This window comes from Falco naumanni, chromosome 3 (genome assembly GCF_017639655.2).
Source record: "Falco naumanni isolate bFalNau1 chromosome 3, bFalNau1.pat, whole genome shotgun sequence".
Taxonomy (NCBI): domain Eukaryota; kingdom Metazoa; phylum Chordata; class Aves; order Falconiformes; family Falconidae; genus Falco; species Falco naumanni.
The window spans coordinates 90,364,301-90,391,979 of NC_054056.1; the positions used below are offsets into that span (position 1 = coordinate 90,364,301).

The window sequence follows — 27,679 nt, forward strand, 5'->3', positions numbered from 1 at the left end:
ACCACATACCTTACAGGAACTGCAGGTGCTTGAAATAACACCATGCTGAAATGCAGTTCAGCAGTTGGAAACAGCATGTCGAATTTCACTCTTTTACACCTATAAAGAGTTTGTAGCAACTCCACTGAGTGAAATGGTGATATTGTTGATGAGATTAAAATAAGAGCAGATTATGAACCTCCATCTGTATAAAAGTACTAAACAAGTGTAGCATAAATATATAGTAAAAGTAGTATAATCAAACAAGTTCAAAGAAATTAGGATTTTTCTGTGGAGAAGAGATGGCAGCCAAGGGTTAGATACAACGCCTTACTCCTCAGCATCTCTGCATGGTGTGTGCACATGCTCCCACAGCCCCCTGGCTCTACAGTTGCCCCTCCTGTTCCTGCTCAGGCTGGGGCTGCATCTGTCCAGCAAACAAAACCTAAATAATACCCACGCAAACAGTAGTACATATCCAGATCTACCACCACCTTTTATGCTTCAAGCCAAGGCAATAAAATACAGCTTTACTGCTTTGAACTTTAAAAAATAAGTGATCACATACTGTATGTGCTTAAAATCCATCATCAGCCTTCACAGAACATATTTGAAGACATCCCAATCATCACAAAATGTGGATTAAATTAGTACAGCCAGACTAGGCTTCACTTCATAGCAGTGTTTTCCTCAGCTGCTCCTGCTTTAGTTTCCAAGAAGTGATGCCACTGGCACAAAACTGAAATCAAACCAGCAACCACTGACCAAATACCTAGTTCAATTTTTGTGGCAAAGAAATTAATTCTTCATAAAACCTCCTCCCAAACAAAAGAAAAGGGACTACACGTGGTATCTGTAGCACACCACTCTGAAATTCTATGAAGTTCAGCATAGGAAAAGATTGTAAAACTTGTCAACAGTCATACGTAATAGCAAAAGGAGGGTTTTTTCCTACTTCTCTTTATTATGTGCTTAATAGTATATTTTTACTAGAAGAATTCAAGAGATTAAATGTAATATTACACATGCAAAAAAAAAAAAAAAAAAAAAAAAGGCACGCCGCGCACTGGAACTGCCTATTCCTTGGGTTGTTTTTACACTCTAACTAAATAGTAGGAGAGGACTCTTCCCTTTTTGTCTCAACTTGGAATAACAAGTATTTGTTTCTGTACTTTTCCTCTCTCTGCCTTTCCTCCAATAAATAGGTGACCGACATCAAACAGAGGTGGGGGTGGAGATGACTAATTAAAAAAATAGGTTGGAGAATTTTCATTCCATTAACATCAGTCCTGCTACATCTTTGGCTGTGGCAGTGGAGAACAATATTGATGATACAAATGCTGCCTTCTGGTCCTATGCCTTTTCTTAAAAGACAAAAGATAGAGGAATTCCCATTTTGTGACAAATGGTACAAATTTTAAATTTTCAGCAAAAACTCAGTCGAAACTTTTTTTGCTGTTGCTGCTGTTGCTGTTGTTTCAGCAATGAAATCTAAAATTTTCATGCTGATAAACATTTCATGATCCAAAGCAAAACAATCACATTTCACTTCAAAGTATGTAATATATTTCAGAAGAAAGTATCAAAATGTAACACTATTCCTTTTATTAAGCCAAAAAGGAAGACTGTTAGTGGCCAGTTTGCTTTGAGTATATAATGGCTTAAGATAAGGAAGGTGGAGGAGGGATATTAACTGTAAAAAGAGAAGACAAGCAATAACAGAAAAGAGAGAAAAAGGTGAGCTGGCAGAAAATAAAGATGCTTCTTTTAGCAGCAGGGCAAGTGGAAGTGGCAATCTGCCACAAGAAGGGCTTCCCTCTGGAGACAGGGAGCCAACAGGTCCATGCTCACACCTGAGCTTGTAGCTGAAGGTGGGAACACCAGAGATGTTCTTGCTGCCGCTAGTCCCCATCCATCCACCCATCTATCCATCCACCCACCCACCCACCCATCCGTCCATCCAAGGTCTATTCCTTCATATTGCCAGTGCAACGGTACTACCACAAACGATGCCTGGTTTGGGCGACTGGGACTGCTTTCCTTTGCAATCACCCAGCTGAGCTACTCTGTGCAGGAAGCTGGGAGGCAACGGAGCCCAGCTCTGGCCACCATGCTCACGCTGGGAGACAAGCTCTTCTCCTTCTCATCAGGGCTACAGTGGGACCGTAACCCTCGGCACTAGGATGAGGTGTTGTTCTTCTGAACAAGTCACCAGTTCCTCACACCGAGGAGTTTTAAAAGGGGCGAGTTTTACCCACAGTTTTATCTGTTAGTTCAGGTGGGCAGTTCTCTCTCCTCTCCTGCGCTGCTACAGCCAGGGGCTCAGGACTCCCACCCAGTCCCCCTCACCACCCCCCATCACTCTGCGTGTGCTGTGCCAGCAAGCTCCACCTCCACCACCAGCCATTTGTGCTCAGACTAGCACCTTGTGCTTTCCAAAACAAAAAGAGAATTTATTTTCATTCATAACTTTTACTCCTTCCTAGGGGATGTGAGGAGCCTCATTTACTCCACAGATACCCTGGGCTATGCCTATACAAGCTCCAGCCCCTACAGGATCAAGCCAGCAAGTCAAGATACAGAGCAGACAATAAGCAGACCTTTAAGTCTACAAATTGGAGGTTGAATGATTGGCAAACAACCTCTCCTCATGAAAAATTATGCTACAGCAACACAATAGTAACGGGAGCCAAAAGTATGTCTATTCCTGATTTGTAGACCAGGTTTTAGTTATGCTATAATCCTCTCAGTATGCCTGCTTAGGATCCCGCAATCACACGAGTCATGAACACTACCCACAAATCCTGCGGCTTCCATGCCGAGCAAGCGACACACCAGATGAAGACGGATGGAAAATATACATGTGGAATTGTTCTGGGAACTTAAAGCACACATAACAGTAAACAAAGCAAATATGGTGCAAAACCTGTTGCTATTTTCACAGCATTTGCTGAGCAAAGCTGCATAAATGCAGAAAGACGCAAACTGCCTCACACCTTTCCTCCGATCCCAGCAAATTAAGCACAGCAGCACAAACAGCAGCAGTGAGAAGGAAATGCTATGCAGAAGAGCTGCCCTGTTTGCTGTTGCACTACAGGTATATGTTTGGGTATGTGAGAGAGAGCTGAATAAAGAGCATAAAAATTACTTTTCCTCACGCCTCCTCCACAGCCTCGGCTGCTCATGGGGAACTGAACAGGGAGAGATTCCCTTAGTGCCATCCTTCCTCCTCCAGGCACAGTCTAAGACAGTTTGAAAAGGTCTCTGCTGTTGCTCCCTGTCCCACTTGGGGACAGCCTTCACGAAGCTAGTGCCAGTTTGTTCTGATAACTAAAAGGCTGCCTCTGCTCCCCACGGAAAAGGCAGTTGCCACTGTCGGATACTGGAGCACTTGCTGAACAAGAGGCACTACAGAGAAATTTTGGCTGGTGGCTGGAGAGATGGCTGAAAGCCAACTGACAAAGAAGAGCAATATCAATCTCTGTGCTGGGGGAATCCTCTGAAAATGCTACTGAAGCGAAAAGCAACCGCTAACGGCACAGTGGCAAACAAGACATGAGCGATCCTGCACTCATGGAGGAGAGAAAAAGGCAAACAGCTGAAGCGAAGTGATCAACATGAACTTGAACTGTGGCACAGGGCAAACATGTGGCATGCCGTATGGAACCTCGGAACAAAACAGAAAGCTTGGAACAAAATTAAATTAAAAATCTGCTTTTATTTCAAATTACTCCACCAAACATCTAACCGAAAATTGTGCTGACATGACTTTGTGACATGTTATTCCTTGAAGACTGCCATTTTCCATTAAAAAAAAAGGTATTAAAAATGTTTCAATCTGGTTACCTTCTATCCAGCAAGGCTAGAAAACATTAAATCATAAGCTAAAGAATAACACCACACTATTAGTCAGCAAGAGAGAGCTTTTCAACCAGCATCCATCATAATATTTTCAAGAATCCATAAATACTGAACACCTGGAAAGGAAGGACCGCAATCACTCCAAGCATGAATTTAGAACTTTAAAAACATTTATTTATCAAACGTATTTAAAGACAGGCCCCAAGTATCCTCCCTTTGCCCACCGTTTCTAGATATAACCTGTCTGGGAAAGGGCAATCAAACATCCACCTCCAAAACAGATGAGCCTGCAGCATGACAGTGTTCTGTATTCTGGGGGGTCTTCTACTGAACAGCCTCACACAAAAGTATCCCTGCAAAAGCACCTAAACTGCCAAATCCAGGGATTATTTGCTGAATGGATTTTAAGAAAAAAAACTGGAATTCTTTCTGCATAATTTCCAATAAGTATCTGAGTGAAATCAGATTATGAAGAAGCAGATCAAGAGGAGTTAAAATTAAGGATCTGGAGCATCTCTCCTGTGAGGAAAGGCTGAGAGACCTGGACTGTTTACCCAGGAGTAGGCTCAAGGGAGACCTCATCAATGCATATAAATACCTGAAGGGAGGGTGCAAAGAGGATGGATCCAGGCTTTTCTCAGTGGTGCCCAGTGACAGGACCAGAGGCAACGGGCACACACCGGAACACGTAAGAAAAAACGTTTTACTCTGAGGGTAGTCAAACACAGGAACAAGTTGTCCACAGAGGTTGTGACGTTCTCCCTCCTTGAAGACATTAAAAAGCCATCTGGACACTGTCCTGGGCAACTGGCTCTAGGTGGCCCTGCTTGAACAGGGGGGTTGGACCAGAGGAGTTCCAGATGTCCCTGCCAACCTCAACCATCTTGTGATTCTGTAATAAAGTAATAAAGTGACTTATTATCACTTACAGCAAAACTATTTAAGTAGGAAAAAATCAAGAAGTAATGGCAAAAAAAAAAAAAAAAGATTTCCATATTCACTATGGCAAGAAAAGTTCTTTATTGGACAATATTTCTCAGTAATACACCTATTTGTCCTATAATACACCTAAAGGCATAATGAGACCAGAGGGATTGCTCCACTAAGCTCAGCTACCAGACCTAAAGCTAGTCCCAAATGCTTATACATAAAACCCAAACACGCCCACAACATTAAAGTATAAAACCATATCCATAAATTTTCAACCCCCTCAGATTCATTAAGTTCAGAGAATTAATTTCCATTGGCAAACTCTATGGCTATATCAGTGAATGACCAAAGTGGGAGCTTAAACAACCATCACCAGAGCAAAAGGCAGTGGATAGTCTATTTTAGTCCTCGCGCTCTGTCCTCAAAGGAATACTACAATCATAGAAACACCTCCCGGGTTATACAGTTCATTTGCCTGCCAGTGTGACATTCTTCCCTACAATAATTTTTAATGCTTGCTTTTGCCAAGTTAAGAGCAATGCGTTGCATCTAAGGAAAATGAGCTTATTATGAGTCCCCTCAGACACTGTATTTTGCAGCACTCAGTGGATCACAGTGCTGCATTGAACAACAGGGAAGGTGTCAAACTGTTCAGACTACAGGCTAGCCCGAAACTGGAGAGTCAGCAATATAACAGGATCCCCCTGAGTGCTGGGCTGTGGTACAAATACTCTCGCCCCTCGCTACAGCACAGTGCCCTCTCCCCTGCTCAAGGCACAGCTGATCAGTCCTGGCACCTCACAGGTATGAGATGTGCAACCCTGGTGCCCCACGGTACAAATGTGCAAGTAATAGCCCAAGCTGTGGAAGAGCAGGAGGTAATTTTGTGAGTCTCAGATGCAGCTTCATACCCCTGTGGTCCTCCAGCAGCCCAGCCTCCTCTCCAGGGATTCCACTGGAAATCACCAGTCTCTTTCACCCTGCAGAGGACTTCATAAAACAACTCCCACCATGGCCACCTGAAGGTGTTCACAAAAGCAAGAAAAGCAACCCTAAAGGAGGTGGCTGAAAAAGAAGTGACCGCAATGAAAAACATGGGGAGAAAATGCCAGAAAGCTGATGCAATCATCCTCTATCCAAACATCCAGTTACAGGGAACAAGTTGTCCCAAATGTCCCATGGTGAAATATTTGTGGTGTCATCTTCTGCTCAATAATAGCTTCCTTGCAATGTTTTCTGCACAAAACCCAAATCTCACAAAAGCACAGAGCACATCTATGTAAACGTTTTTCCAGCATATCTGCTCCTCATCCACAAAGGAACTCAGAAGTTTTCAGCCACACTTCTATCTCAGAGAATGAACCGAGGAAGCCAGCCACACAAAGTGGCCAAGATTAGGAAACACAGAGCATTCCACAGCTATCCCAAACAAATAAAAGACAAAGTAGTCCCTTACTTCCAACTTTAAATGCAGAAAAGACGATTAAAGCAGTTACATCAAAATAATAAGGCAGCACTAAAAGAATTAAGACATGATAAAAATAAGATTGTTCACACAGCCCTAGCTCTTTCACCATGAGGATGTACATTATAAACAACCTTTTTTCCCAGACACTTGCTATTTTTCTGCATATTTAAACACAGATGTGGGTGCTTAGCAACTGTAAAACAAAGTAATCTACTTAAGTAACTGAGTATAGATTAAGGTACTTCATTTTATATACGAACTTTTAAATAATAGAAAAAATACAGTATTTTAACACCTAGAGACAGAATGCTCACATATGTATTCCAAAAATAAGTCACTTACCTTTGCATTTAAGCAAAGAAATAGGGATTTGAGTCTGCTACGTAGGCATCTGTGTGCATGTGTACATGTATGCATTCATCTGTGTGCATGTGTGGACTTTGTATACAAGTTACCTACATATACAGTGGGTAAGAACAGAAAAAGACCTAGGAAAATAAATTATTACACATGTTAAAAGTATTGCATTAGTGTGAGAAAAAATGCAGTTATACAGTGTAAAGGTCTGTAATGTTCAGTATAAAAAACTGTTACAAGCAGGAAGAGTATTTTGTCAGAAATGCCCATATTTTAAACTGGAGACAAACAAGAAAATCAGGAAATTTCCAACAGTTCAGAAACATCATGGAGCCGCTGCACTGCAGTATCCCACTAGTATTTCCAAACACAGAACATAGAATTTATCAAGTTACTTGAAACACCGTCTTCATAAAAGGTTTTGCTGAATGAATTAGTCAACAGTATACCAAAAAAAAAGTTTCATTGGAGTGCTCATTATTTTGCACCACTCACCAGCGAAACAAAGTTTTTGAAGAGGAATTATACATTTTGTTACACAAACTGGTCTCACTGAAAAAAAAGGATTTTTTTGAAGCACACAAACTTTTCTTCATATCTCTTACCTATTTGTTTCCTGTACTGATCAACAGGAGTCCTTGCTGTAGAGGCATCTTTTCTACCCATCGTTTTCAATCCAAAAATCACTGTCAGTATCAGAAAAAAAAAATAAATAAATGCATTATTCCTATATAAGTTACTAAGGAAATCACTGACTTATAACATCAGAAAAAACTGTAACAAGCAACATTTACATGATTATACACAAAGAAATAAAGCTTTCCCAGAGTACAATGAGACACTGGAGTTAATCATCACTATTCTGAAGACTATTAGATAAATTCTAAACATACCTTCTTCCCCATTGCATGGGTTATTAACACTACAGAATGCATGTTAGTTTGAATAATTTTTTTTTTAAAAAAAGTATTTAAACTGATTGCACTGTAATTCAGCATTTGGTACCATTGAATTACATTCCTATATAATTTTTTTCTTTAGTAAACCAGGGAGTGAATGTAGTATTGTGAGCAGGTTTTATTGTTGGCAAACATGTTTACACGCAGGAGTGTGAGGCAGGATTAGGCATGTGTGCACCTACAGGTGTAATTGCTCAGAAAACCCACCTGCAGATGCAGCCTTGCAGCCACCTTGAGCAAAAGAGAGAAACAGATACCTAAAACACAGCAACCCCACACTCTTCTACCTTCCTGCCATGGGCTCTAGAGATCTGCGAATGAAAAGGAAGCGGAAAATAAAAATGAGAGCTGGGGCTGTGCCCATTTTACACCTCTCAGCCAACATATCGAGACTTTAAACCACCTTCAATGCATTTAGGTAACAACCATCCTGCCTCTTGAATGGGCTTCTCACAATGCACAACACAAACAGGTGACACTAGGAGTGCAAAGGGAACTGCACTATCACTCATCCAAAGATGCTCTTTTTGGTTCTTTGGTGCTCCCACACTACCTGTGTAACTGAACAAGCATAATCCGAGTAGTGTTCTAGCAAACTCTCAATGTATCCATTTAATGTGCAAAATGTTACGGTCTTTTATTCATCTCCTCACTAAGCTGCCACTCAAAAGATACACTAAGATTCTACAAATGTGCTAATTTCATCTCTTTTTCCATAGTAAAAAACCACCCGACTTTTATAGCCACTCTTGTTGCTCAAAACACTGTTTTTTGACCATTTTGGCTGGGCTGAAGGCATCACCCATCACAATGATGATAAGCCCCACCATTTGACCACCTCTACGACACCAACCCCCGCGCTCACAAGAGGACTGACATTTTCCAGAAGTGTCAGATTTACCGTTTGAGCACAGAAGACACACAACAGCCAACACTCGCCTTTTTCCAGCCAGCCTTGGTGAGCACAGTGTCAAGGGCAAACTTTGGCTGAACCATTGTGGGTAGCCACAAACCACCCGCAGATTGTGCACATATGGCCTTGGAGTATCTGCAGGAGTTTTACTTTTCTGTTAGCCATAACCAGCTGTGCTACGGCAAGATGAACTTCCCCAGGCTCTGCCAAGGCACTCTGTCCGGGAAGCGCAGCCCTTAAAGGCACTGCAGTGCCAAACCACGGGTCAAAAAGCATGCCAAGGCACTGCTGGATGGGCTAACATCAGCATCCCAGCCCTAAACATCCACCATTATTTGCTTTGTTACCTTCAAACAAGGCTTAAGGTACAGCTGCAGGAATGATCCCACCAGTTATTTGTGCAGTTTAAAACCACAAATTTTTTTTCTTTTGTATTTATCTGTCATGTAAGAATTATTGGCATTTAATGTAAAGTGAGAAATCCAGGCTCCCTAATTTAAAGCGTGGGATATGGTATAAAATGAATTTAGGTGCTCAAAACTCAACCTTTCTTAAAGGTATTCAGGAATAATAACAAGGTATAGAAGACTACCAATATTTTTCAACCCAAATTGAAAACTCAGTTATAGTATTCTAATGCTTTCATACATTATTTTTGTTTAATTCAGAGAATATTCCCATTTTATGTAAAACACATAAGCAGTGAACTGTAACCCACTGGGGTTCCTCTACCCCCCCACCCCCGCCCATTATGCTTCCCAGCTATTCTCCTGACTGAATTGTATTTTTCACATAACTTCATGAGTTTTTCACATAACTTCGTAAGAGTGAAAAATTAAAGTCTCATTTGAACTTTCAGCTAGTTGAGGAAATAACAAATACATTTTTACACCACAATACTAGTTCTTGGCTTTTTTATGCCACTGCTAGAAACTGTTTGACTTGCTTTTTTCAATTTCAACAGCCTACTAATCTTTTGTAACAAAACGTCAGCTGTGAAAGATGCTTGCAGTTTTAGCAGTGCCAATAAAACACAAGAAGAAAACACAGGCAAAAATTACTTCCCGACTTCGTATGAGCCACAAGAGATGCTCACGTTTGCCTGTGTGGCTCGGTATCACTGACTCCCGCATCTAGAACCTCGACTCCTCTTTGTTCTTCAAAGGGATGCAGTAATCATCATTCATTTCCACCGCTTTGATGGTTAGATAGCAAACGCCCAAGAAACCCATGGAGACATTAGCACATACAGCCGCAATGTCTAATAAGACAGCTATTTGCATAAAAGATCAGCCACAATTTAGAATGTGTTGTGATAGATGTGGAAAGGGAATAACAGATCTATATTAGCATGTACGAAACCGAGATTGTTTTCACAATTTAACTCCTTGGGGACTGTGGCTCATCACCTTCTCTTATAAAGAATACTGCATTCCCTGAGGAAGCAACTTGCCATGAGCCAGAGTTAAACTAAAATATGGATTAATAAGAGATAATATTTATTATTTATGAACCTTATTGAGGAGTGGTTTCCAACATAAGTTTCTGATCACATTTCCATAAAGGAAAAGCCTGGAATCTTTATGAATCATGAAACAATTTGAAAAGTGCCTTTTCCCCATCTAAAATAGCAGTGGTTGTCCTAGAATCATCGGTCATCTTTACTGTAAACAAAACTTGCACTCAAGTCTTTCCCAGCTGCCTCTGGCCACTCCATGGCCTCCAACATCAGCAAGTAGACAATCTGGCTTTTCCTATATTTCTTTGCCAAATGCACCCTGAGCAGCATTCAGGTCCCTCGAATTTTAATGACTGTTTAAATGACCATTTAAAAAACATGGAGTTTGTCGCTGCTCTTTTTACAAGCTACTAAAAATTCTTCAAGAGTAATTTCAGATCACTTGAAGGCAACACAAGCCCTCTTCAACTTTCAAGCTTTTACAAAAGAAGATTTTAAGAAAACGAAGAGAGGCCCAATGGAATATTTTTTTTTGTTTATTGCTATTTCAGAGATACTGCAAGGTCAAAATAAGTCTTTGTTTCTGTGGTCCTCTTTACTGTTTTTTTCACTTTCTTTCTCTTCCCATCTAGTGATTCACTTTTGAAGGCTTGCACCCTTAGAAGAACACATGATTTTTCTTTTCCTCCTCTTTTATTCATAAGCCGTGACTGACAATAATTAAAATGCACAATAAATTGCCCATTATCACTTCCAACTGTCAATAGTATTTTATGAAATATAAATCAGTTCTGAATGTCCACTCAAGGTCTGGCGACAGGAGTGTTTAGATCCCAATTCACTATTCTTGATGCATATGCAGCTTGTATCAATAAAAAACAATTCAAAGCAATCACTTTAATGAAATGGAAACACACCATGAATGACTTTGGAAATACTAATAAAAAACAAGTACAGGGACTACATAGCACAAAGACTGCACTTTGTGCATTGATGGTGCAATACAAATGGTTAATAATAGTGAAAAGGCTTAAAGTGTAAACCAGTGAACACTCAAAAGATATGTGTATGTATGTGCACACGTACAAACTTTCTTAGCAATGATATTCGATTGTATGTCTGTATTCTTCCACAATAAGCTGCCTAAATATTAAATAGAGGACACGTTAAAGAAATAATCAATAAAATTACTGGGTTTGTACCTGAAATACAGCTAGTTGGTTGACAGAAAAGTAAGTAAAACTTCAGGATAGAAAAGAACCACTACAGAATGGGGAAGTACTGGACCAAGTCTTCAGCTGTAATGGAAAACTCAGGTGAATACACAGTGAGTATCTGTATATATACAGAAGTACCTTATCCTTAATTGCAAATGGATATCTAACTCTGATTTTTTTTTTTTGAGGGGTTAGGCGGAATTGTTCTTTGGATGCAATGAAGGTTGATAATTTGAACTCACAACCCAAATTATTTTTTAATATGATTAAAAGCTTACTGATGGTAGTGACAGAGCTGTTCTTTTACCAGTCAATTCCATAGTTCATAGTTAAATAAATAATGGAAACTAAAACCCTTACAAGGTACAAGGTAGCAAAACCAGCCTTTTATCCTCCTCGGGTAAAACCCAAGGAACACATCAGATCCCCTGCGAACTACCCATTACTGCAAAAAATGTGTTACCACTGCATTTAGAGTGGGAAGCTGTCTGCATGCAAGTATTTTGGAAATCATTGCTGTTCCTTAGTTTAATTGGCTCAAGTGTACTGCTGAAGTACAGTAACTAAGAAATGCAGTGGAAGTAACCTGCAGCCAAAATTGCAAGAAAAATGCAGCTGAATTCTTTACCTATACTTTAGCCAAGAGAAAGAATTTTAAAACTTTTACTACTATTATTTAAAAAAAAACAAGATACAAACAAAGAAAAAATTTGAAAAAAAATACATTCATGTCCTATTGATAAGTCTTACAGTAGTCTTTACCATTCTGGAAAATCCCTTTCAAAGGATGAGACTATTATTTTAAAGGAAAAAGTACCTGCCCATGGTACTTCCTGCAGAATCTAGTCTACTTTGGGGATTTATTTCATTTTCTTTTAATAAAGGATTTTATAATTTCTTTACTTGATTTAACCTTGAAAACATCAGGGGTGATTCAAATTGAATTAAATTTGGGAAAATTAATCAAAACACCAGATCTCTAACTCCAGTTGGAACAAATATTTCTAAAATAACTTTAACTTTCCACGTAAGGACAACAAACACTACACTATATCCCATCATCAAGACCATCTAGGAATTACAACTTTTATAATGACAAATATCAGGCTGTTTCATAGCTTCATGTAAGTAGCAGGAATAAAACACACATTGTCACTTCTAGTAAGTGCTCTTTACACTCTAGGGAAAGGAGCTGCACTGTTGTTTGTTAGTTATACAGTGCCTACAAAACCCATGAAATTAGCTCAAAATTTATTTAAAAGTAGTACACAGGTAATAGTCCATATGAATACTCAGCATATTCTCTTGGATCTTTCAAAATCCTGAGGCAATATATTATGAAAAATAAATTTCATCACCCACCCAATCAGTTCCACATAATTTCAGGAAGGTGAGACACCCAAGTTATACAGGAGGCCGCCTCTGCTCTTACTCGCTATGCTCCTAAACCTCCCCTAAGTACCTAAATTTTGATGGGATTACTTATGCCAAAATATTTGCATTTACTCCTCTAGCAAAAAGACTACTTACTTTTACTAGATGTAAAACGTTTTTAAATATCTGAAGAGCTGAAAAGATTATCATGAGGTGTATTCATGACAGCCAGGAAAAAAGTGAAAATTTCAAGGACTGCAAAACCTAAGATTTCTTTTTTTAACTTTGTATTATGTAAATTTGGGTTTTTAAACAAAAAGAGACTATTAAAAACGTCAAAGGTTCCATCTATTCCCAGTAGAGTACAGTTTGTTACAGCTTCTATGGCAAAAAGAATAAAAATGTATTACATGAAGACTCACTTATAAAAACATTACTTACACAGAAGATAGCTGTTTACCAATTGGTGTTACACTTTTTATAAAAACAGTACCACATTTTGCAGAATATTCCTAAATGTAGCAATTATAGGCACCTCACATTTACTTTTCATTATTAAGGTTTGTTATTTGTCTTCAGAACCAAATGCCCTACTCACTTCAGAGCTGAGTAGAGCTATACCATCTGTGAAACATACATTCATTTTAATATGAAGACAGATCTTCATCTGAACAAATTTAAAATACCAAACGTTCAAAGATGAACTTTTTTTTTTCATTTTTATGAATATATGACAGCATTGGTGTGTCAAGAAAATATCCTTAAAGAAGTTAATGAAGGAGAAAAGCATAAATGTGGTTCGATTCTGCCTTGCCAGACACTTAAAAATGTAGGATTTCCCAGAGGAAAGAGTAATAGCCACTAAAGGGAAAATTACACGATAAATGACACCATATGCAGTATTTCAGGATAACATTCTTCAAAATAACAGAGTCTGTTTAAACTTTGGGGTTTTTTTTAGGTGGGGGGAACACTTTGGTAGAAATCAGAGCTAAAGAGGGTGGGAAGAGAATGGACATCCAGACTACCCGATGCCCGGAGGTGCATCATGAAGGATGGGTGCAGCTTCTACAGGAGTGACGGCAGATGCTGTCCAGCTGCCCCTGCCCTCTGAGGGCCTGTACAGAGGACACCTCCACCAGGGTGACAACCGCACAAGACAGAAACAGAAACACACTCTCTGCCTCATGAATTAACAGTTCATCGAGTCAAGAGCAACCACAAGAAAACACTTATTTGCTCTGTTTCAGTAACTGGAGCATCAGCAGTGAACATTTTGCGGTTCAGTTAAATCCAGGCAGTTTTATTCCGTCTTTGATCCCCACCACATACCCATTCAGCACTTATTTCCTTTAATGAAGTAGGGAATAATTTAAATAACAGGTATAAAGCTAGAGGTCATAGACCTTAAATTTCAAAATCAGCTTAGTCTGCCTAAGCACTTCACCTCTAGTATGTTATGAAGCTACAATTCTTGTAATAGAGTGCCACATGGTTTCACCGAGGTCTTACTCTAAAACCTCAGAAACTTTGTTTTGCCTTGGTAGGTGTTACAGCTGAGGAAGAGTGACTTCTTTCCCTTCTTTCAATCAGAAAATAACCCCTTTACTCTCCCCTCTCTTTAGTTTTGGGAAGTGACCAAAATTCGGGTTTTTTCCAGATGTTACTCCTTTCCTGGGACTGCTGCAAGACATAGCTTGCTATAAGCCTGGGTGCTTTAATTATATACACTTGCTAATTCGTCATCTGTAGATTTTAAGCTTAGGCTCATTTTTGATAGATATTAAATTCTTATTTCTTCCCTAAGTGAGAAGAAATATTTAGGGAGTAATTATACTTTCCTTTAGCATATCCATCTTAAACTACAGTTCAACACCATCCAGAGGACACAAGGTCTGTTTCACATTATCGATATTGTAAAATGGGATAACAACCCCCAGTGAGAATAAATTTTGTAACTTTTGAAGTTATTCAAACAACAACAAAAATTAATTAGGAACAATAAGTAATTCCATATTCTTTTGTTTGTTTGTTTGTTTCTATTGTGCCTTTTTTTGGGTTGGGGTTTTTTTTTTTTTTTTCCTTGCATTACCTTGGACCATAACAAATATAAATTTTTTCAGTGAATTATTTAAAAATTGAAACAGTTTCTTTGAAGTAATATATCAAACAAGAAAATCTGAAACTGCTAGAATTTTTTCTCTCGTCTCACCCCGATTTAAAAAAAATGCTTTTTAAAGTATGTTAGGCTGGGTTTCAGCTTGATTTTTCCCACATTAATTCTAATACTGATAGCCAATCTATTTTGACTCCATTTTCATTTAAATGTCTATTATTCAAGAAGATAAGCAGCTCTCTGCAAACAATCTCTTCCTGCTGGACAACCAACAAAACTTAAAACCTGAAGAAGAGAAAACAGTCACAAATAAGCCACACAGGCACAAAGCCGGGAGTCAGACAAATGTTCCCCTCTGTTAGATATTTCACTGTAGTATAATACGATGTCCTATCACATGACTTCAGGTCATAGTAATTGCTAAAACTGGTCACCACATTTATAGTCTAATGATTGCCTTATTTCTCTACCTTGCACAAGCATGCAAAAGTTGAAAGCAGGCTACAAATGACAGCAGCAAATAACACTTCAGCACATGTACACCTAATCGTAACACTTCAGCAAAACTGAATTATTAGTTCCATTACTAAACCTGCTGTTCGAAAGGACTTAAAAGGTAATCTTTCCATCCAGCGTTCAGAATGAATGTGGGTTTTTTCTTCCTTTCTCTGAAACTACTGCAGCTCGATAAGTATTAAATAGACTGATGTATGAATGAAAAAAAAATAGTTTTATGCCACTTTTGTTGTCTCACATGCTGTATTAGGCATTCAGGAAAGCAACTCAGCTTAAAAAAAAAATAAATCTATACTAGTCACCGGGCAAAAGAAATATATGTAAAGAGTTTTAATTTGGTGGTTTTGGCATTTACGTTTTCTCTATTTCTTAATAACTGCTTAAAGACAGAATGACCTGTTAATACTTCCCATAAAGACAAGAAGATAAAGCTGACATGCATTTCTTTAGCCTTAATGAAATACATCAATTTTTTGTATTTTTTTTTAATTGTCTGAGGCAAAAACCAGTAGATAAACTGGTAGATAACTTGGCGTTAACATACCAAATGTAAAGTTCAGCCCTACAGCACTTAATAATTAGCTTAATAGTCGGGCTTAGTGAACAGGCCCATAGATGTTAGCAGCAGCATTTTCAAAACCAAGTCCTACTCAATTGGTTTTGAAGGATTAGGCCATAATTGGGTGAAGAGTTTAATACGGCTTAAACAGCATCGGCTCACTAGTTTCCAAAGTAGTTCAAAACAATAGGCCAAGCACACTCTCTGCAGATTGTATCTAAATTACTCGGGCCTTGGCTCCTGAAACCTAACTAGAGATTCCATTAAAGGCAATGATTTTTAAGATAAAAAATAAAGTAATTGTGTACATGATACCATCTCTTGAGGAGCTTTATGTTCTATTTGGGCAAAAGGGGAATGCAAGATCATTGGTATCTATCAAAAATCTGAATCTTAAACAAAAATTGAATTAAAGGAATGGATCAAAATCAGGCTAAAACCTTCATATGCACCAAATGAAAAAAAAAAAAAAAAAAAGAAAAAAAAGCTTTGATGGCTATCAGAAAATGTGGCAAACTGTTTCCTTGCCTCATTTTAAGGCAGATGAGACAAATGTGGAGCGCAGCTGGGAAGAACAGGCAGCAAGAAAAGCTGTCAACCAGCAGAAAAGTTATCAGTTGAAATAACAGTCATGTGAATGTCTGAAGGTCCTGGATGCACCCATTTCTGCAAATGTGTGCTTGGGCTCTTCTCACAGCTTTCCCTATAAGATCACAGGATGGAAAGAGATTGTGTCCCCATCTATTCACACTGCTCCTGAACAGTGTGCCTGCATCACTAAGAGGAAATTCCAATGGAGGTTAACACACTGAAAAAAAGTACTCCTTCGGATGTTTCAAGTCACACAGTACATGTGAAATTCTATTTACTGATTAGATTAGTAATTAGGTTAGAATTTACTAATAAATATTAGTGAAATACAAAATAGAACACTTTTTCATGGGTTAGTGCTTTTGGAGATAGCAGATTTTTAAGACCCTGGGTTCTGACATGTGAAAGGCTGGCCTTCCCTGGCCTAAGAGATACCTCTGATGAGAGATTCAAACTGATTAGGAATGGAATGGAAGTTATGAGACTCCTAAAAGAGATCATTTACTAAGTACGTATAAGCTTGCAAGCATTTCTTCAGAAACCCTAACCTGAGATAAAATGGCAGATGACAATCCACCCCATTCACTCTAATTTCCTGAATGCATCTCTCTTAAGCACTAGGTGTTTACACATGCCCATGGCTAGAGTCAAAGGAGAATGTGTGCCTCAGCTCTGCCGTAAAGTTTTATTAGCAGGAGGGGGACATACCACCCGAAATCTAGTCTTGTAGACTGAATACAACAACAACAAAAAAAACCTGCTAGAGCATACAGTAAAATGAGGTCAGCCTGTTTTTTGTAAGAACAGATCCAACACCAACATCACAAGAAGGTGCAGGTTCTCTTCCTGCTACAATTGCTCAGTGCAGCCACTACTGTACCAAAACTGTACAACCCTGCAACCAAACTTACTAAGTTTAAAGAGAGCTGGGTCAACTCTGATCAGGACTTTAGCTAAGTTGCTTCTGCTTTTAGCTTTCAAAATACACTCTCCCATGCACTCAGCTTTACAGCCATCCCAGTTGTTTTCATACTGATATATTTATTTTTTTATAAGGTGAGTTAATGAAGATGTATACCAACATAGCACAGGGGAAACATCTTTCCAGGTTTTCAGTATTTCCAGCACTAAGCATCTACAAAGGCTCAAAACCAGACACGAGACAAGTTTGGTCAGAGAGCCATTGCCCTGAGCTTTTTCCTATACACACCATTCCCTCCCTTTGAAGGTCTCCTCAAGGTACAGTACATATTCTATAGAGTCCTTCTATGGTCAGGATACAGAATTGAACCAAGCCTATACAATATACATTACTTGTGTGCAATAAATGACAAAATGCAAGTGGCTTTGAATTCTTTGCTCTGCATATATGGCTATGTTTTAGTATGGTACCCACATTTAGATCATAATTTCCATGGGTCTATATAAACATGCATGAAGAAAAACAGGCCCTCCTCCCATGTAGAACTAGAAGAATTCATCCAGAAGCTTTGCTTTGTAAATCATTTCAGATGTATTTTACTGAAGCCATAAAGGATATTAGCAAGTGCGCTGGGACCTTTTGTTTTAAATTATTATGATCTGTTACTCTAACAGAAGTTACTAATATTATTTAACCCCACTGGTATACTTAAAATGAAAACAGTCTGAAGCTTTTTAAAATAGGTTTTGTCTCTACAATAATCATTTTACCAGAATACCTTCTTCCTATTTAGCTTGTTGGTCTGCTGCTTTGTATACCCAGAAAGACACCAAAATAATCCAGGCTTTCAAATTACCCTGTCTTTCAGAATAAAAAGGTAAATAGCAATCTAAGAATGCTTTGTTAACCTTTTCACTGCAAATTACAGAACGATATATTCATAAATTAAATAGCATAAGTAAAGAAATTCCAAAGAAAGCAACATCCATCCTTGCTCTGACTATTTTGACTGCAGAACGAAAGCAACCCTCAAATTATTAGCTGCTGCAATTCTTTATGGTTCCATTAAAACCAAATTTAAGTTTAATCACACCAAAGTCTAAATTTTAAAAAAAACATATTATAGAAAGTTTTCCAAGATGCTTATATACAACAAAAAAGAAACAATGCTTTCCATGCCCTCTGCGATAGGAAGAAACGACAAATTCACACAGATTCAACATACCCCTACCTAGGACACTCAACATTATGTATGTAGAACTAGATTCAATATTCCAGCACTGGTCTTATTCAAGGGATTTAAATCACCCTCCTACCTCTCCCCTCCACACCTCTACCAGGCAGCACCAGTCCTTCTTGACACTACAGTGCACTTGAATTCCCTTTGGCTACCAGAGCTTCCTCACAAACCCTGTGTCTTCCCGCACTCACAGCTTTACAAAATAAAAATCTTCCATTCTGCACACACAGAGCATTCATTCTTCCTCAACACATGCAAACTAGTTTTTAACAGACTCATGTTACTATGATCTCAGCCACGCTTTAAATTCCATCCTTTCTTCATCATCCAGCAATCACTGAACCATCCATTGTTTGTCACTATCACTTTTCTATTTCCACACAGTTGACTAAAACTGCGAAAAGCATCACACCTGACATAAACACTGGGCAAAGTCCCCACAAGCTCTCTTCCATTGACAGTGGCCTCCAGCCATTACTTCTGAGCGCTGGCAGCTCACCAGCTCTTTATCTGTTTTATTGGTACTGTACAGTACTAATTTTTAAATTAATTTTAGTTGAGCAACAGTAAATCAAGGACCTAATCAAATGTAAATGTTAGCTATACAAATAGTGTACTTTCAGTTTGACAACCATGACACAAAACCAAAAGAAGTAATGCACTGCTTCAGGTTAACTGTTTCATTTTGGCAAGAACATAAGTCATACAAAACCGGTCTAGCAATAAAGTAAGTGATGTAATCTTAGTTGCAGGCAGTGTAATCAGCTCCACACACAATGCTTACAATACTAAAACCGCATACTGGAAAATTTCTATGGCATACATACTAAATGAAAGAAAGATTATGTTTTTTAATGTGAGCCTTTAGTCATGATCACTTTTAAGAGTAGGCAAAACCATGAAGTGACAGTTTATGTAGAGATGGTGATACAGCAAAGTCAAGTAGTGAAATGTTCTCCACACTGACTGGGTACAGTAACAAGTTGAAAAAAACACAGTACTTTTTATTTTAAAGTTTAAAACCTGTTCAGCTTGTGACTTGTAACTACAGGGGAGTCTCATAAACAAGCTTTGGGTATCCGAGAGGCTTTAAGGTATTGCTGACCCCAGATGTTTAATCACCTCTCTGCCAGGGTGAGAAGCCTGTAAGAAAGGGCAACAACAGGGGGTATGTTCTGCCCCCAGGACCCTGTTCCCAGCTGATGCATCAGTGCAAGCCACCCAAAAATAAACATGCGTTAAGGTGAGGGAAGTGAACTGAGGTGCAGATATTGCTGGCTCTTGCACACAGACTGCAGCCTGAGGGGTGGGGAGAAGGCAACCAGCTGGCAGCATCTTAAAACACAGCATCTAAGGCTTCCAGAGCACATCTGTCAGAGCCATTCGTGAATAAATTTGAGCATAAGAGTTTGTAGAATTGAGAACTTCATATGTAAAGATTACAATGAAAACACAATAGATAAAAGCACAAAAAGCTACAAAGGCTGATTGATAATGTAAATGTGAGAGGGAATTATCATGGGTAAACTTAACCTTTTCTGCATTTACACCACACAGCACAACCAGAAAGAAAACAACTGAAACTTTGAAATCTACCACATTACCAACCCAATCTGTTTCCTCACTATAAAAAACAGTTCATAACATAAAAGGTTATTTTGTTCCATTATTTTATTTCCACGGAAATACATGAGGATAAATTTGGCTTTCTGACTAGAGGCAATGTAACCCCATCTTTTATTTTGTTGTCTGTCTTAATAACAGAAATAACAGCATTAGTAGCCAACAACAAACTTCTGTACAAAATGGTGTCCTTCCGTCTGCCCTCTGGATTTTAACTTCCCAATACTATTCTCAACATTAACCCAGTGCTAACCTTTGCTCTTTCCCTCTCTCATACCTGCCCTTTCTGGTATAAGTGACTTCTCCACTGTAAGCTTCTGCTGTCAAAACAGTCTTTGCCCATTTATTCACTTCACCAGTTCACCATCTATTCCTGGAGTTCTACTTCACCCTTCCTCTCCTGACTATCTCCCATCCTTCTTTACAGCTGCCATTGGGTTTACATTGGCTAATTCATCACACCATGTCTTTCCAATTCTGTTTTGTTTTTGACAGTAAAACATACTGGATGAAGGACAACACCAAGAACAATGGCAACACATGAATAAAGAGTATTTTGCTGATGTATGAATTATCATATGTAACTGCAAAAAATCCTAGGACACAATACAGTGTATTGTATAAAGCTCTATTATATCATTGCGATACGTGGTTAGAGGGGCAAAATCAAACTTAAGAATCACTAATGCTGATTTTTAGCCTTGCTGCTAAAAAAAAAAAAAAAAAAAAAAAAAAAGCAGAAGAAATGGGAAACAAAGGGATTAGCACAGTCCATGTTAAGAGTGCCTGGAGGAACTGTTTACTCAGCCCACTGAATTACAGGGGTATCTAGTGATACAAAAGCACTGTACTGACATTTTCTGTTCACCTTTAAAACATAATTATAATGAGTAAAAATCTATCAGGAATCACAGACTGTTGCAGATAATTTTGGGATATTAAAGCTGCATTATGCAAGTCCTACTTGGAAAAACGCATGCAAGTGGTTTTTTTCCTCCCTTCTGTAGCAGTACCATTGACCATCTATGTTTGCCATTATATGAAACAGAGTTGCTTCCTAAATGGCAACCACCACAGTTTTCCTGGAACTATCTTTCCTTCTTATCTTCTTTCCAAAGAGGAAGAAATATATTAATATCTTACCTGCTTCTTCTGTGTGTGAAAAAATACTTTGAGACCGAAACTGATTATTAAAGAGCCTTAACACAAATTGTGTTTCATCTCCTCTACCAACGATACCATGATGTTTATGTTGTGCATAATACTGCAATGATATATGAGATCATCAGCTTGCTAACTAAAAACAGTTTCAGTGTGCCTGTGATTGATAAACTATGGAAGTATTAAAACATTAAAAATGTTAATCTTTGTAATAATCTCCTGAAAAGTTTTTATATTAATTTAAACCATCGATCATTTTAATATTTAATCATTGCAGACTTCATTTGAAATGAGGATAGCCATTCACTGAAAAGCACTTCATTTTTTATTTTAAAAAATGATCAGCTAGTATGCATTCTGTAAATCTCTTCACATTTTTTCCTCAATAAAAAGTAAACCTGCAAGCAAATCAAAAAAATCTGCAAGAGCAGAAAAATTTGACGCAGAGTTTGTGTCAGAAAACATATACTTTTGCAGTCCTGTTTCCAGGGAGCAACTGTATTACAACAATAGTATCATAAGACAGTTGGAGGATTGAGGGAGACTTCTACTATAAATGAAAATCATTTGCTTCTTTGTCTAGGCCTTACAGTCATCTATGTTTCGTTCTCTTTATGTATCTCATAACATGTAAATGTAACAATTTACTTATGAAGAATTAAGAGTGACTTGGCTCTGCCAAGGGGATATTAAACAGGTTTAGGTTTTTTAACATGTAACCCCATTTTGTAATGTCAGCCTGCTTTAGCAATGTATAAAGACCTTCCAAAGTATCCTACCCTAGCAGATAATTCACAGCTTGTCTTGCCTAATTAAAAATTCAGATTAATATGGAAATATACCAAAGGAAAACAAAACCAACAATCTCACAGAAACTCTACAATTACAACTGCAATTAACTAAAACTAATCTTGATCATATCTGGTTTCTTTTGAAAGACTTAAAACTATATAAGAAACAAATCTAATTCACGGTCTCAAGAAACAAATTTAACAGAAAAATCCAAGGAAAATGTCTTCATTGCACTGCAAAAAACCCACCCTCATCTTCTTCTCTATGTAGTCTACTAAAATTGGATGCTTCCTGGAACTACTGCCATAAAGTACACTGAGCCTGAGTCATCCGTTAAGATTGGGTTGCAGGATTTGGCTGAAATACTTGACCAAAGTAAATCCTAGATATGACTAGCATTCATTCTGTATTTGTGACTAACAGTGAGTTAGAAGATTTTCCCATACCTATGCTATAAAACTGGCACACAAACTGGCTTCCTTTTCTGAAGAGACTGCAGAGTGTAACAGCAAGAGCTATTAAGACAGGGAACTGGCAGAACTGCATGTAGAATCTTCCAATGCATATAAACTTACACTGTATAGTTCAAGTTCATGAATTTATTAAAAAAAAAAAAAAAGAGTAATAAAAGCACTGCCTTTATTGTTGATCTTACAAAGAAAAGTATGTATCTTGCTGCATATCACCTTTTGCTAAAGTCTGTTTCTAAGGAATGATGTATTGAAAAATCCTGCTCATTCAGTATGATGCAGTAATTGAATTCAGGAACTCAGCTGCTTGCATCTGAAATGGAAGAGTTAGTCCTGGTTTTATGGAACTTAACAGAAGCACGTATGTGTGCTTGTATGTAGATCAACACAAGATTAATTATAAAACGAGTTTCACCAATGCTAACAGGAACCTCTGGTTTAGTCATTTGATTTGAAGTAATCTTTCAAACCCAACATGTATGAAGAACTTCCACATCTGTGCTGAAACAACCGAGTATTTTCTATATCGCTTCTGCAGATACAAAATACTATTTTAGACAGGCTAAGAGGGCAATTGTAGAATATTGTTGTAACCCCTACTTGGTCAAATTAATAAATCAAATTCACAAAATTACAGGATGTTGATGCTGGAAGGGAACTCTTGAAGTTATCTACCTGGGCTCATCTACCCATGCTCAAACAGGTTCAGCTAGAAGACAATACATAAATTATATAACTATAACTTACAAAATAAATTACAAAAAGAATTTACATGTTGAACCAACAATAACAGAAAAAAGCTAGCAATTGCTCTTTCCTAAAAAAATATGTCAACTGCTTGTATTGATGTGATTAATTTATTTCAAAGTCAACACTTCTTCTTTGTTTTCTCTATGCTTACACTTACAGTATTGACTGAAGTAGGCTTACATCAAGACAGAAAAAAAGTCCTAGAAGGGTAATCTTACTAATTCATGATCAAAGATAATCATGCCAACAAAAGCATCTCCCAATTTTTTTCCTTAGTAAACAAACTATTTTCTGAACAACAAAGTTTGTCCCTAGCCCATTTTGTACCAAGAGGTGAAGTGATTCAGCCAAGGAAGACAGGCCAAATAGCACTACTTAAGAAATGGTTCAATTTTCCCCATACTTGTAGGTTTACGTGTATCCCTTACACATAATTTTCTTCAGCTTTCCACTACAGAAGTCACCTATCAGCAGCAAAGGCTGGAAGAAAGTCAACATGTGTTCACTAACAGGTACCCTTCCATTCTGATTAGCTCTTTAGGAATGAGCCTGGCCCCCAACAGCAAAGAGCTTGAGCCTTATTACTGTGTGTGAATGTGTGTGCTGTACATACAGCCCAGTTATAGCATAAGCTTTTTGAAGGGAGCTTGCTGGTACGACACTCCATCCTCCTAAGTATGTAGGCTGATGTAAGGCAGCGCAGTTTGAGAGCCACACAAATATGTTGGCAGAAATCCCTGCCAACACTTCACATTTTGAAATGTTGCAGCTCCCATATTTCTGTCCAGGCTTTTCAGAGCATAAGCATGACCAGCACACTCTACAGAAAACACAAAGGAGTCCAATGTACCCGGAACACACCACACCTGCAGGTAAACACAGCCAGCTCAACAAGCCCAGGTTGTATCAGATTTACTGCACACGCACAGCCGGCCAGCCCCATACAGCCCTGTTACACACCGCACGTGCAGCAGCCCTGTGTCCTGGTCTTGCTGTGTGGGGGGTCAGCTTACACGCACGCATGCACACACACACAGGAGAGCAGCTGTTTGTCCAGCTCCCAGACACCCGGAAACCCCACACAGACAGGGTTTCACACACACATACTCAACCACACTGAGCTGGCGGGCAGCACGTCAGGAGTTGGGCTCATGAGGGAAAGCCGTGGGGTGTCCTCACACTGAGGCACTGCAGGCCTCTGTCAGCTCTGCCAGCCTGACAGCCGCCGGACCAGGCCTCGAACAGAGCCCTCGCTGAGGAGACCCCACGGCAAGGGGTTTATTTCCCTCCAAAATGGCCAGTCGCAGCCTGGTGAGGGACCCTGCCTGGCACAGGGCTGACAGACCGGGCAGCCGAGGAGCCCCCGTTACACCGTCAGGTTGCACGGCCAACCCCGGCCCCCGGGCAGCCGCCCACCCGCGCCTCCCGGGCACCGCGCACGCCGCCGCGGGGCAGAAGCCTGCGGCGGCTTTTCCCGCCCACACCCAAGATGGCCGCGCCGGCCGCGGCCGCTGACCCTTGCCAGCCCCTCAGCCCACGTTCCTAGGGCGGCACCCGGGCGCCCGCGGCACCGCCCCGATTGGCAGCGCGCTCCGGCCAATCGCGGAGGCGAGCGCTTTCTCCCGGCCAATGGCAGCGGAGGCCCGCGGCGGACAGCGGGCCGGCCGAGCGCGCCGCCAGTGCGGACGCTCCCTGCCCGCAGGCCAATGGCGGCGCCGGAGGAGCGGCGGGGCAGCGCGCCCCTGCCGCCCCGAGGGGGGGCGGTTGCCGTGACAACCACAGGCCCGGCGGTGCCGGCCGGCCCTGGCGCCCGCGGCCCCTCGCCCACCCCGGGAAGCGGCGCGGTACCTCGGGCCGAGCGGCAGAGCTCCGCCTCCAGCCTCCTCCCTCCTCTCTTGGCGGGGCGACTTCCTGTGCTGGCGGGGCTGCCGCCGCCTCCCGCCCGAGCGTCCCCGCCTCCCGCTCCCGCCCGCCCTGCCGGGCAGCGCCCTGTACCGGGGAGGTTGCTGCCCCGGACCTGCGGCACCTGCCCGGGCCCCGCGCCCCACAGCCCGGCAGCTGCGCCCGCAGGTGGGCCGGGGGAGGCTCTCTGGCAGCGGCGGCCTCCGCTCTCGCCTCCGGCTCGGCCCCGCGGCGCCTGCCCGCCCGCCGGTGTGCCTCGCTCCCGCCGGCCTGCCCTCTCGGGTGCCTGGCTGGGCTGCTCAGGGGAGACGCGTTGCGGGAGGCTGAAGGTTCAGCCGTGGAGCAGTTCAGCATCCCCCCTTCGCACCCCCCGCTCGGTTTTTAGTCCTACCTATGTCAGAGTATGGGCATGGGCATGGGCAGGATGAAAAGCAATTGGCCACCTTTACATCATCACCATCAAAAGCCTGCTTCAGCGGGAACTTACATTTAAGGTCCTAAAACAGAAAGTTATTAACCTTGCCCAGTAATTTTTCACCACCTTGAGGTGATGATAGCTTGCAACAGATAATTCATTTACTTCGGTGCAAGGAGTAAGCTACTGACTCTTGGAACAGCTCACTGCTTAGTATTGCAAGTGCATGCTTTGCTTCCTGCAAAATGGCAGTTGATAACCAAGTGTAACACTCCCCTGTAAGGAAAGATACACACATAAAAATATTTGCATTTGTTTACCTCTGCAACTTAGGAAGTGAAAGCCATACCCAGCTGAACTTTCCCATCTTTCTAGATGACATGCATACAGAGTGGAGAATGAGCCTACAACAAAGTTGATTTAATCAGAGTTTCCGTCTGGCATTTGTACCAAACCACAGAATTTTCTCCAGTCATTTCTGTACCAAGCTTAATGAGTGGCTAAAATGAAACAGCTTTCTTAGAAATACAGCCTGTCCTGATTTTGAATGATGAGACCCAAAGCTTTTTTTGTACCTTTTCTGCCAAGAAATCTCACATTAAGGTTATTTAGCTGCTTTGAACATGGCAGCTCACTGGACGCAACCTTTCATTTTCTTCCCAGGGCGTCTTGTCCCCTGTGGGACGGGGGGTGTCACACCCACTGTGGGTACCACCTCTTGATTTTTCTAACTTCGGTGTGTTCAGAATTTTACAGTGTTTTATTTCATTCATACTCCTAATGATAAGCCAGAACCCATATACATGTAAAATATTTTAATACTTTATTTTGATTTTTTTTTTTTTAAATAGGATGTGCTCATGGATATTTGAATATGGTGTTATGTGCAAAATAGCATTCAATCACATTCAAATAGCTCTTACACATTATTTTTGACTGTGTAATCACAATCAAAATAAACAAACATGAAGGAATATCAGAATACGTATACCTGGCTGCAAGATTTTGCGTTATCTGAACCACTGCTGAGGAGTTTGTCCTTATGAGTCCATGTAGGAAAATACATATGGTTCTAGTTCAGTTTCACCTAATTTCACCTAATGACAATATTAATTTCACCACCAAGTTATATTCTTCTAAGTAATAAACCTGTATATGCCCAGCAGCCTCAATATTGAATCCATAAAGAAGTCATAAGGAATTATGACTTCATGAAAAGGAGCTGTACAACCACTGAGAAATTTTTACCATTTTCAGTTTCACTGTCTTCAATATTTTTTTCTTTCTTAATCCTCATTTTATGGGAAAAATGCTTATTTCCCGTTGTGAGGTTTCTTCTGCAGAGAAGGCATGCATACTGGTGGAATGGTCAGAAGGGCGGTTGACATTTACATGATAGAAAGTATAGCTGACAGACTTGATGTGTTCTGTAGGATGAGAAGCAGCCTGGGTGGAGTATATATGTCAGGATATTTATAATCTGTCTCTTACAGGTATAAATACACAAAGGATACAATTACTAAATATGTAACTATAAATTAAGAGTATATCAATCAGAGAGGAATATTTTATTGATGTTGCCACACTCATCAATTTGGTGCCATATCCCTTCAGCAGACAAATTTTAAAATCCAAAAGTGCTTTTTAAACTTACATGGTTTTATTTTATCTCACAAAATTTTGAAGAAAAGGTATTGGCTGTTGTTTTCAGTGACTGTCTTTTCCTGGTTTTCCTCCTATTTTTCATTACTTCACAAGATCTTAAACTTACTCTGGCAATTTGACAAGAATTTTTGTTCTCCTATGCAGTGCTTTTCAACTTTATGATTTCTAAAAAAATTTTGAATAGAAGCTAAATTAAGCCTACTGAAAATAGGCTTCCTTTTCTTATTTATCTTTTGCAGAGCTCCTAGAAGCAGTCCCTGAGCTTTTGGAGTTCAGTAGATAAAAGATTGGAAAATAATGCTCAACATCTTTGTTCCAAGTTGACCACACAGATTAAATTCACATACAGAACACTAACTATCAAAAATGCAACAACTTGTCTACTGTGTAACCTGATGTCTCCTCATTTATGTCTAGCCACCAGGTTAAGCTCAAAGTTG

The 27,679-nt window shown here is 39.9% G+C and overlaps 1 protein-coding gene across 2 annotated transcripts in view; it reads right to left on the reverse strand.

The window, feature by feature from the left end:
- Nucleotides 1-25,197, reverse strand: part of TRIQK (triple QxxK/R motif containing) — a 64,685-nt gene extending 39,488 nt beyond the window's left edge. The window contains exons 1-3 of one of the 2 annotated variants that reach the window (XM_040587150.1): nt 25,106-25,197; nt 7,762-7,865; nt 7,201-7,281 (exon numbers count right to left, since the gene is read on the reverse strand). In XM_040587150.1, coding sequence (XP_040443084.1) covers nt 7,201-7,261 — 61 coding nt within the window. In that variant the 5' untranslated portion in view covers nt 7,262-7,281; nt 7,762-7,865; nt 25,106-25,197. The remainder of the gene's footprint in view (nt 1-7,200; nt 7,282-7,761; nt 7,866-25,105) is intronic. The other variant, XM_040587151.1, reaches the window with a different exon arrangement.
- Nucleotides 25,198-27,679: the final 2,482 nt, after the last annotated feature.